Genomic DNA, 12,303 nt, shown 5'->3' with positions numbered 1-12,303 from the left:
TCAGAGATCTTACCCATTACTAAGCTTTACTAATACTTTTTTTTAATTTTTATTTTTGGCTGTGTTCGGTCATCGTTACTACGTGCGGGCTTTTTCTAGTTGTGGCGAGTGGGGGCTACTCTCTGTTGCAGTGTGCAGGCTTCTCTTTACGGTGTCCTCTCCTGTCGCGGAGCACGGGCTCTAGGCGCGCGGGCTTCAGTAGTTGTGGTGCAAGGGCCCAGCTGCTCCGCGGCATGTGAGATCTTCCCGGACCAGGGCTCGAACCCATGTCCCCTGCATTCGCGGGCAGATTCTTAACCACTGTGCCACCAGGGAAGCCCAATGATACTTTTAAGAATTTGGAAATCAAGAGGTATAAGTGAAGTAGGGAGGATCTGGAACATCCTGTATGAACCCGCAGGTTGTTCCTTCCCTCATTGAACATGTTCTCTCCAGCCCAGAGTAGTGGATGAGATCTGTAACTGAGGCTTCCAGGTCACCTCACAAAGCAGGGAGAATGTTTGGGTTATGAGACGTTTCTCTTTTATACTACCAGATAGTTGTATAGCTTATGCGACATTCTTTGCGGAGCCATGGAAGCAAAAGAAGTCCTCCCCACCTGCTTTTATCTCCTCCTCTTTCAAGATCTTAATTTAACCAGAGCTGCTAGTAACAACTAGGGAATTAGAATTTTTTGCTACCTTCTCTTCGACCTTGTAATCTCCATAAATCCCCTTGACCATTTCCCTGGAGTCTAAATATGTTCCCCTCTCCCCTGCATTCCATTGGTAAGACATCCTCCGTAACTTGCCTGGAAGCTTTCACCATTTTATACCAAGGATGGATAGGCAGCCATTCCTGTCATCAGTTCCTCATCATATTTTTCCATCTTCTTTTCTTCTTGCTGTGAAGTGCCTTAACCATTACGATTTGTGTGAGTCTGATTTGACGTTCCCATATAAATTCGTGCTTTTCAACTCACTGGCACTTACCACCCCTCCCTTCCTAACTTTTTAACTGTGACAAGAATCCACTGAGTTACTAAACCCTCTCTATACTCTAACTCGTCAGTCAGGACATTGGATAGAGAGAATGTTCTGAGACCTGGCTTTCTCTGGGGAAATATTTCTCTCTAGCCTGCAGGCAGTGGTTGCTCATTCTCCCATATCCCATTTACCTCTGAGTTTGGAGGTGGAGCTGACTCCTCACTGTTATTTCTTGAACATTACTCCTCCACTTTCATGTAAAAACTTCTTCTTTTTGAGGTTTATAACACTTCTTACCCCTAATCATTACTCACCTACCAACTGTCATTCACCCTCTCTCATTTATTGTGGCATATGGGCCTCGTCTCTTTTCAAAGTTCTGCCATCAGGGCTTCCCTGGTGGCGCAGTGGCTAAGAATCTGCCTGCTAATCCAGGGGACATGGGTTCGAGCCCTGGTCCAGGAAGATCCCACATGCCGCAGAGCAACTAAGCCCGTGTGCCACAACTACTGAGCCTGCAAGCCACAACTACTGAAGCCTGCACGCCTAGAGCCCATGCTCTGCAACAAGAGAAGCCACCGCAATGAAGAGTAGCCCCTGCTTGCTGCAACTAGAGAAAGCCTGCACGCAGCAACAAAGACCCAATCAGCCAAAAAATAAATAAATAAATAAATCCTGCCATCAGCCTGGATGTCTTCAGTATGACCCTCTCAATACCTGGCCATCTGACAGTTCCTTTGTTCATTCTTTCAATACTTCCTTCATGCATACATGCATTTATTTGTGCATTCATTCAAAAAGGGTTTTTGATCACCTACAATGTAATGTGCCGAGTCCTATGCTAGAATTGGAGATACAGTGGTGAGGGGGGGAAAAAAGCCAGATGTGGTCCTGTCATCCTGGAGCTGACAGTGAAGCTGTGGGGGAAGGACATTGAACAGATGATCACACAAATACATGTAACTTTATAAGTGCTATGATTACTTTGAAGGAGAGAGGCAACAGGACCCAAAGGGTGTACTAGAGAGACCTGTCTTAGCATGGAGGCTTCTCTGAGGAAATGATGGTTGACTGCAACCTCCTATGAGGAGTTAACTGGTTAAGGAAAGGAGGCAAGAAAATTCCAAATAGCGGGGACAGCATGTACAAAGCCCAGTTAGGAGAGGGAGCGTGGTCCATTTGAAGAATGAATGAAGTCTGGTGGTGGAACATGATGAAGGAGGGAGAGCATGATATAAGGTGGGGCTAGAAAGGTAGGCAGGGTCCAGATCATACAAGATCTTTTTAGGTTATGTTAAGGATTTTGATTCATTCAAGGGAGTGAAGCCATTGAGAATTTTAATATTTTTAAAATTTATTTTTCCAGATATAATACATATACATTGTACAAATTCAAAAGGTATAAAAGGGTATTTAGTGAACAAACAAGTCTCTCATCTACCTAGTTTCCCCTCCTAAAGGCAACCATGCCAGTTTCTTGAATATTCTTCCAAAAATAGTCTATGCATACACACACACACACACACACACACACACACACAATTGTATTCTTTTTTCCCCACACACAAATTGTAGCATACTGTACACACTGCTATGCACCTTTCTTTTTCCACGTAATGTTTTAATGTTTCCTGGACATCATTTCATATCAGGACTATAGAGAGTGGCCTTATTCATACCAGCAACTGCATAAATCTTCCTTAGTTTGTTTAACCAGTTCTCTGTTGAGGGATGTCTAAGTTATTTCCAGTATTTTTCATCAAACAATGTACAGTAACTATCTTTGATATCATGTCACATATATGATAATGTATCTGATAAATAAGTTCCAAAGTTAGCTACCTTTATTCTGTAAAGACTGAATTTCTTTCCTTCATAGCACTCCATTAGTTTGCAGTTCTATGTTTATTATGTCTATTTATTCACTGTCTCCCGCATCTAAATTATAAGCTCCATCAAAGAGATACCTAGCATGAAACAGATGCTCAATAATATTTGTTGGGGATTTCCCTGGCGGTCCAGTGGTTAAGGCTCCGCACTTCCACTGCAGGGGGCTCGGGTTCAATCCCTGGTCGGGGAACTAAGATCCCACATGCTGCTCAGTGCGGCCAAAAAAAGCCAAAAAAAATTTTTTTTTGAATGGATGAATGAGTAAGGAGATAAGGATAATAGCTAGATGGGAAGTAAGGGCACCTTATTAGTTTAAGCTTTGAGGTTATCTTTCACACCAGACAGAAATAATTTACATCTCTATAAAAATCAAAGTCATTTGGAACTTATCTCTTCTATAAGTTAACATCTAAATTTAGGCTCTACTCAATAGTAAATAGTAAGTCAAACAAAAGTATATTCTCTTACACCAGGGGTTGGCAAACTTTCTTAAAGGGCCAGACAGTAAATATTTTAGGCTTTACTGGTCTTAAGATAACTCTATTGCAGCTACTTAGCTCTGCCATTAGAACAGAAGCAGCCATAGGTAATACATAAATAAATGAATGTGACTATGTTCCAGTGAAACTTTATTTACAATAATAGGCAGCAGCTGGAGTCGGCCCTTGGGCCATAGTTGGCTCCCCTGGTTTAATGAATCAGTAATGAATACCCTTCTTTCATTCCTGATATTGTCAATTTGTAACTTTTCTCTTTTTTCTGTCATCAGTCTGACTGGGGCTTTATCAGTTTTATTGACCTTTCAAACAACCAGATTTTGGTTTCATTGATTTTTCTCTGTTGTTTTTTGTTTGTTTTCTGTTTCAGTGGTTACTCTTATCTTTATCTTTTCCTTTCTCTGCTTATCTTGGATATATTTTACTCTTTTTTTTTCTGTCTTTTATGATGAAAGCATAAGATCATTGTTTTTTTTCCTGTTAAAGTTTGGCCTTTATTTTTCCGGATTTTTTTTTTTCCCGGATCTTTTTGAATGCATATATCTACAAACAAAAAAGCTTCATTTTAAAGAATATAAATAAGACCATAATATATAAATTTTCTGCAACTTGCTTTTTTAACTTAACAAGGTATCATGGGGATATTTCTTTGGCTGTATATAGAACTCTACCTAATTCTTTTCACTTGCTATATAGTATTCTGTAGTAACTATTTCTATATTGATAGACATTTAGGTTCTTCAAATATTTTACAGTACAAACTATACTATAATGAAGTCCTGACAAGTGGGAAGTTCTCTGGGATAGAGGTACACAGAATATTTTTGTTAGATGTATAATTTATTGAATGTCTTCTCTTTGATGCTCAGAAGGAATAAACTACTTCTATGTGATTTACCACAATAACTACTTTTCATGGCTCTTTCTTTGCTATGAATTATCTTTTGTTGTTTAAGGGCTGAACTTTGGGGAAAAGTCTTCCCATATTAATTTTGTTTATAAGACTTTTCTCTGGTATGGCTTTTCTGATGTCCAATAAAAACTGAGCTAGCTCTTCATATGGGCTTTCCCACAGTCATTACATCAGTAGGGTTTATTTCCACTATGAGTCTTCTGACGTCCAGCAAAGGATGTATACCTGAAAGATTTTCCACATTTACTACAGCTATAGGGTTTCTCTCCTGTATGCATCTTTGATGATTAATAAGAGTTGAGCTCTTCCTAAAGGCTTTTCTGCATTCATCATACCAGCATGGTTTCTCATCAGTATGGCTTTTCTTATGTTCCAACACAGTTGCGTTATCCCTGAAAGCTTTCCTACATTCATTACATATAAAAGGCCTTTCTCCACTATATATTCTCTCATGATGAGTAAGGGCTGCCTTCTGAGCAAAGACTTTCTCACAGTCTTTACATTTGTAAGGGTTTCTGACTGGTCTGAATTCTCTGATGACCTAAAAGGATAGAGTTCTTTCTGAAAGCTTTTCCACATGCATTGCATTTATAGGGTTTTTCTCTAGAATGAATTCTCTAATGATTAATAATTTTGAGTGCTTCTTGAAGAATTTCCCACATTCAGTACATCTATAAAGTTGTTTTCTTATGTGAATTTTATGATGATTAAAAGAAATGAGCTGCTCATAATGGCTATCAAACATTGTTTATGTTTATGGGATTTCTTACCAGTATGATATCTCTGGTGTCTAATAAAGGAGGAATTTGAAGACTTTCCTACATTATAGTACTACTTCTCTATGGAGCTTCTGTCCTCCCACTTCAGGCCTATATCAATTATGACACTTTTTGTTTGTGCTTTCAGAGCAGACGGTTCAGAAGTATTTTGCTTTAGGGCTGACATCTTTGTTTCAAACCCGTACACCTGGACTGCACAGGTACCTGGTGGAACTTCTCACACTTCCATCCAGGGCTCTGCCCCTTGCTCCAGTTGGGCTATTAATTTTGGTTTGAAAGAGAGAAAAGCCCCATAACAACAGATTCCTATAGATTTCCAACATCATATCTCTGTACATGTCCATTGAATGGCATCCAGGTATCTTCATTCAATCTGGGTAGAGGCCATAGCCTCATCCCCAAATGTCAAGAATCCCTAGATCCAGGCTCTTGGTAGTCTTGGAGCCATCTGTCTTCTGAAGTATTCTTCCATGCAAGGGCAGAGAACACTGCTTAGGCCAATAGTTCTGGATGCTAGAAGTCCAAAATCAAGGTGTTGGCAGGGTTGGTTCCTTCTGAGACTCTGAGTAGAATCCTTCTTTGACTCTTCCTAGCTTCTGGTGGTCACTGTCAGTCCTTGACTTTCCTTGCCATGCAATGTATCATTTCAATCTCCGCTTCTGTCATCACATGGCATTCTCCCTATGTGTCTTTCTAGATCATTGATTTTAGACTTTTCTTCTTTTCCAAAATAAGCATTTAAAGCTATAAATGTCCCTCTAAACGTTGCTTTAACTGCATCCCACTAATTTTAATATGTTCTGTTTTCAGTTTCATTTAGTTCAAAATACTTTCTAAACTTTCATGCAGTTTTAACCTACACTTGGTGTAAATTAGTATTATACCAAGGGAACCACTGTCCAACTGTCTGGAGGTCTTTCTCTGTGTAGCTTCCTCCTTTCCGGTAGTCTCTAGCTATCATAGTCACCCTGAACTCTGTTTCCTCAACTCAGCAAGACCACCCTACTCTGCTTGGGTTCTTCCTGTTACACTGTCTGCAGCATGCCTATCCTGTAAATGGAAAGCCAAGGTGGTCCTAGGGCTCACCCTTGTTTATTTCCTTTCTCTCTGGGATCACAGCCCCAGACCACATGTTGTTCAGTGTCCAAAAACAATTGTTGCATATATTTTGTGTAGTTTTCTAGTTTCTCATGGTAGGAAAGCAAGTCCTATGGCAATTTCTCCTTCAAGGGCAGAAGTGGAGGTTACAGTACATTAAAAAAAATTAAATAAAATAGTGGCTTATAGAAAACTGCACGCTATTTTCATCTTTGTGGACCTTTTCACTATATTAAATATGAGAGACTTTTTCTGAGAAGAATGATGGAAAGTTGATGTAAAGGTAACTGAAAGTAGTTACTGATGTAACAATTTACTGATTTCAGCAAACTCTGTACACTCAGCTGTTACCAAGATTCATTTTAGGAAGGTGGATGAGGAAATGAGCATTTCCATAGCTCTTGGTAACTTCATTTTTTTCATAGTTTCTATTTATTCATCTTTTCTTAAGTAAGTTCTATTTTTTTCTGGCCTCTAAATTGTCTTGTCTGATGTTAGGTTGGTGCCCATGTTTCTCTCTTTTTGTTTAAAGAGCAATGGCAGGGACTTCCCTGGTGGCACAGTGGTTAAGAATCCGCCTGCCGATGCAGGGGACACGGGTTTGATCCCTGGTGTGGGAAGATCCCACATGCCATGGAGCAGCTGAGCCTGTGCGCCACAACTACTGAGCCTGTGCTCTAGAGCCTGCGAGCACAGCTGCTGAGCCCACATGCCACAACTACTGAAGCCCGTGTGCCTAGAGCCCTTGCTCCGCAACAAGAGGAGCCCCCGCAATGAGAAGCATGCACACTGCAACGAAGAGTAGCCCCCGCTCGCCGCGACTAGAGAAAGCCTGCGTGCAGCAATGAAGACCCAACGCAGCCAAAAATAAATAAATAAAAAATAAATACATTTTAAAAAAGAAAGAAAGAAAGAACAGTGGCAGATTGGCTTCCATAGTGCTTGACTCCATAATCCAGAAGGCTGCCTGTTTTTCTCTTATCTCTCAGTTGACCGGTGTCCACATTTAGTAATTGTTTCCTGGGAGTCACGATGGCTTTGGCAGATTATCCAGTTGTTGCTTTAGTCAGTCTTAGCCCTTTTTCAGTTATGTGTACATGTAGACATGACTATCCATCTGTTCAGTGGTTTGGTTCTACTATATATTTTCTATATGTAATTCTACAATAAAATTTTATGCTATAACCCCAGGGCTAGGGCTAGGGTGAAGAAAGAGGTACCTAGGGTATGAAATTTCAGAAAACACTCACTCTCAAGATGGGGGTAAGCTGGGACTTCCCTGGTGGTCCAGTGGCTAAGACTCTGCACTCCCAATGCAGGGGGCTGGGGTTCGATCCCTGGTCAGGGAACTAGATCCCACATGCAGCAGCTAAGAGTTCGCATGCTGCAACTAAGACCCAATGCAACCAAATAAATAAATATTTAAAAAAAAAAAAAAAGGTGAGGGTAGGCCAACCCTGCACTTACATGACTCCTCTAAGAGTGTGCCTGAGGCATCTCTCTTGCCTCATCCTGGTTCTGGCTTTGTATAACCCTGACCATAGCTGGTTACAGACACCTATATAACTAAAACCTTAAAATGAACTCTGTATAAAAACTTTAATTCAGACCATGCTTTGACTTTATTTCATCTAAGAAAACAGAAATGAGGTGATATTTCAGGAAAATCAATACCATGCCTGAAAGCATTCAATGGCTCAAAAGTTTCTCTGTAAGCGACGTTAGCCGGAATTTTGGACCATGTTATCTAGGTTAACCACAGTACGTCGCTGTTGTACTCCTATTCCTTTTTCTTTTTTAAATTAATTTTTATTGGAGTATGGTTGCTTTACAATGTTGTGTTAGCCTCCAATATTTCTTATTATGACACGGCTTAGAACTTAGAAGTTCATTCTAGCGGAATACCTCTCATGAGTAAAATTTTTGGTAAGCTTGACTGACTACTGCTCTGGTTGATGCTGTGATATGCAAAACCACCTGACTTTGGTAGACCATTGATTAGAGAATGGATGAACCTGAATCCTGCAGTAGATCAGGAGTACTCAGTTTGTGTTGTTGCCAGGTCCATCTTCTTCAGCTGGCTGCTCTTCTGGTCCCATAATCTTCATACTGTCCCTGAGAAATGCCTTGGAGGTGAATGTGAGGTCAAGTGGTGGGACTCTGCCCCCATCCTTCAGTACACTTCCATCAGAAGAGCTCTTTTGTTTTGTTTTTTCTGTTTCATGAACTGGAGTTCTGTTTAAAAGGTCTACATGCAAGGGACTCATTGAGGAGGGGAGCCAGTGATGAATGTGGAGCAGTACTTCTACAAGCTAAAATATCCTGAGCCAAAAAACTCTCTCTTTTGTGTCTTTTATTCCACTTACTAGATAGCTTTCCCAGCCTCTTAAAAACCAGTCTTCAAAACAGCCTCAAATGTTAGAATTCAGGACTCTTTACAGAGCTGTAGTCTCTGCTTTTATTTCATTTTAAAATGTTTTCATTCTTTGTTTTTAGATGCCAAGGAGAGCAGGTGCCAGCAGGCGAAGACACAGTTTGGAGTTGGCCTGAGATCTGGGGGAGAAAATCACCTCTGGCTTCTTGAAGGAACCCCCCCTCTGCAGACATGTTGGGCTGCCTGCTGCCAGGACTCTGCCTGTCATGCCTTTTGGTGGTTAGAAGGGATGTGCATTCAGGCAGACTGTAGCAGGCCCCAGAGCTGCCAGGCTTTTAGGACAGACTCTTCCAATTCTATGCTGGTGTTTTTAAAAAAATTCCAAACTGCAGATGACCTGGACTTTCCACCTGAAGATGATGTTCCACATATTCTGGGGCTAGCTTGGAGCAGGGTATCTTGGAGGAGGCAGAGCCCACCCAGAACTCCACTCAGACCTACTTTATCTTCCAGTGACCAGCAGAGCTTCATCAGGAAGCTTCGGAAGAGAGAGAGTCCCAGTGAAGAAGTAGCTACAGTGACACAGCCTTCTAAAATGAATGAGCGAGGTGATCTGAATACCACTAGCTCTGCAGAGGTAAGCATATTATGAATAAGAAGCAAAGAAACTGTTTAATCTGCTTTTACATTTGGCGCATACATGAGCTATGAAGCTGGTGCTTGTGGGCGGTGCTCCTAGGCTGAGGAGTGTATGTATAAAGCTGCTTGGAGTCATCTTAGTAGGTGCTGCTGCCCAGATGTTCACGGTAATTTGACCTTAGAGATGTTCTTTCCGTGCAAGTCTGACCACTGTTTTGGTAAAAGCAGAAAGCTGCTCATTATCTAGTCTAAGCTGGCTCTTGGCTATAGGTGAGTGCAGTTGTGTGGGCGTTAGTCTCCACCAACAATTCTGCAGTGTTTTCTGCCAGATTGCAGAACACTTGATTGATGTAGTTGCAGTCAAGTTCTCCTCCTCCTCCCCCATCTCCCTCCTGTAAACACATTCCTTAGGAGGTAGTTTCTATTCAACTCTGAAGTAACCATGCCTGGTATTGCAGATGAAGACCTGACCTGCCGGGCTGGGGAGCTGGATGTGGCCATTAGCCAAGAGGTCTCGGGTGAATTCTTACCAAGCTTTGTATGCCAAGGGAGATACCACCGGTAGAGTTTATTCTGCTTATTATGTTTCTTCATTGTTGATCTTCCTGGGCGAATGATTAAAAGGAATGAATCACTCTGTGCTCGTTCTCCCTTGATTGCTGTGACTTATTTTTGTATTTGTTTTGTCCTAGTTGTCTCTATCAAGTTGAAGCCATACTAGGGAGGCTACTGCATGCTAGGCACTGTGTGTGCTAATCGTTATATTATGTCATTTTGTTTAATTCTCATAGCAATATTTCCAAGTATGTATTATTAGCCCCGTTTTACTAGTGAGGAAACTGAGGCCCAAAGAGGTTAAACAATTTGATCATACAGCTAATGAATAACAAAGTTAGAATTGGAACCCAGATTTAATATTAAGGAAAAACCTTTCAGTGCAATATTAGAGATACAGTGTTAGGTTCAACATGCCCATAAACATTTATGGACATTTATTATAAATGTCAGGTACTTTTCGAAGCGCTAGAGAGGTAAAGGTAAACAAGACATGATCTGTGCCCTCAGGGAGTTTACAGTCTAGTGGAGACTCAGGCATGAAGATGGGTATTTATGATAGTGTATAATTATTGCATTCGTTGATTTAGGAACAGTAGGAGCACAAAAGAAGAAGCGATCCTCCTGAGCAGGCAGGTGATGTGTATGTACAGGGAAGACTTCACTGAGATGCTTAACTTATTTCTTGAAGCATGTGGAGGATTTCACTAGGGGTTTAAAGGTAATAAAAAACATTCTGGAGGGAGATCCAGTGTATGCAAAGGCTTGGTTACACATTTACTGTCTGCAAGGTCCCGTACTAAAAGCAAGGCACTAGGAATATTATAGCAAATAAGATCATGATTCCTGCGCTAATGGAGCTTACCCTCTGACAAGGAAAATAGACATGACGTTTATGATAAATAATTATAAGCTTGATGCACATCATGAGAGGGTAAGTGGAGTGCTCTAAGAGCATCTAACAGAGACCTAATTGAGACTGAGGGGTAAAGTTAGGCCACCCTAAGTAAGGAAAGCTTAAGCTGAGACTTAAAGTAGAAGTAGGAATTCGGAAAAGAAACAGGCAAAGAGTAATTCAGGCAGAAGGAATAACAATTTCAGAGTTGGTTAGGTGCCCTAGAAAATTGGAAGATCAGGAAGTTGGGAGAGACTGGTCTTGCTTGGCAGACAGAGCAGGAGAGCTAGTGGAGAAAGAACAGGCTTCAGAGGTGTGCAGAACCTTGAGGCCTTCTTAAAGTATTAGTTTATCTTAAGCAGGGAATTAAATGATCAGATATGTTTTGTGTGGTGAGTAGACTGGAGAAGTGCAAGAATGTACATGGAGCAATCAAGTAGGAGGCTCTTCAGGCAAGGGAACCATCTCACTAAAGAAGGCAGTTGAAGATACAGGAAAGGGGATAAATGATAAATACTCCCTCAGAGCTGAGGTTCTCAAACTTTAACAAGTGTCAGAATCACTTGGAGGCCTCGTTCAAAACAGATTGCTGGGCCCAAGCTCCAAAGTTTCTGATTCAGTAGGTTTAGAGTGGGGCCTGAGAATTTGCATTTGTAACAGGTTCCTAGAGTGCTGATGCTGCTAGTCTGGGAACCACGCCTTATAAGGCAGGTGGGTTAGAATCCAGAGCACAGGGCTTCCCTGGTGGCGCAGTGGTTGAGAATCCGCCTGCCAATGCAGGGGACACGGGTTCGATCCCTGGTCCGGGAGATCCCACGTGCCGTGGAGTAGCTAATCCCGAGTGCCACAATTACTGAGCCTGTGCTCTAGAGCCCGCGAGCCACAACTACTGAAGCTGGCGAGCCTAGAGCCTGTGCTCTGCAACAAGGGAAGCCACCACAAGGAGAAGCCCCCGCACCACAACGAAGAGTAGCCCCCTCTCACCGCAACTAGAGAAAAAGTCCGCGCAACAGGAATAAAGACTCAGACGTAGAGAATGAACTTGAGGACACGGGGAGGGGGAAGGGTAAGGTGAGACGAAGTGAGAGAGTGGCAGGGACTTATATATACTACCAAATGTAAAATGGATAGTGGGAAGCAGCCACATAGCATGGGGAGATCAGCGCAGTGCTTTGTGACCAACTAGAGGGGTGGGGTAGGGAGGGTGGGAGGGAGACACAGGGAGGAGATATGGGGATATATGTGTATGTATAGCTGATTTACTTTGTTATAAAACAGAAACTAACACACCATTGTAAAGTAATTATACGCCAATAAAGATGTTTAAAAAAAAAACCCAAGTGGAAGGACCTTCTACAAAACTAGTAGTCTTCAAATATGTCAAGATCATGAAAAAGAGAGACAGAACTGTCATAGACTGGAGGGAACAAAGAAGATACAACTAAATGCAGTGTTGGATTCTGGATGAGTCATGGACAAGAAAAAAGACTTTTTCCACTGAAAACAGGCAATATTCAAATAAGGTGATTAGTTAACAGTACTATATGAATGTTAATTTTCTGGCTTCAATATATATGTAAGATGTTAACCTTAGGAGAAACAAGGTGAAGAGTATTTAGGAACTCTATACTATGTTTGCAACTTTGCAAAATAAGTTTTTAAAAAGGCAGTGCCTGACACACGCACGCACACAGAAAG

General features: G+C 41.5%; 1 protein-coding gene across 2 annotated transcripts in view; it reads left to right on the top strand.

Annotated features, from left to right (window-relative positions):
* KIAA0319L (KIAA0319 like) overlaps window positions 1-12,303 on the top strand; it is a 105,613-nt gene that overhangs the window by 27,689 nt on the left and 65,621 nt on the right. For both annotated transcript variants that reach the window (XM_024738734.1, XM_024738735.1), the window contains exon 3: window positions 8,639-9,153. In XM_024738734.1, coding sequence (XP_024594502.1) covers window positions 8,639-9,153 — 515 coding nt within the window. The remainder of the gene's footprint in view (window positions 1-8,638; window positions 9,154-12,303) is intronic.

Source organism: Neophocaena asiaeorientalis, unplaced genomic scaffold (assembly GCF_003031525.2).
Source record: "Neophocaena asiaeorientalis asiaeorientalis breed wild unplaced genomic scaffold, Neophocaena_asiaeorientalis_V1.1 scaffold106, whole genome shotgun sequence".
Classification (NCBI taxonomy): Eukaryota; Metazoa; Chordata; class Mammalia; order Artiodactyla; family Phocoenidae; genus Neophocaena; species Neophocaena asiaeorientalis.
The sequence above is the reverse complement of the archived record's forward strand: the minus strand, read 5'-3'. Positions and strand labels throughout refer to the sequence as shown.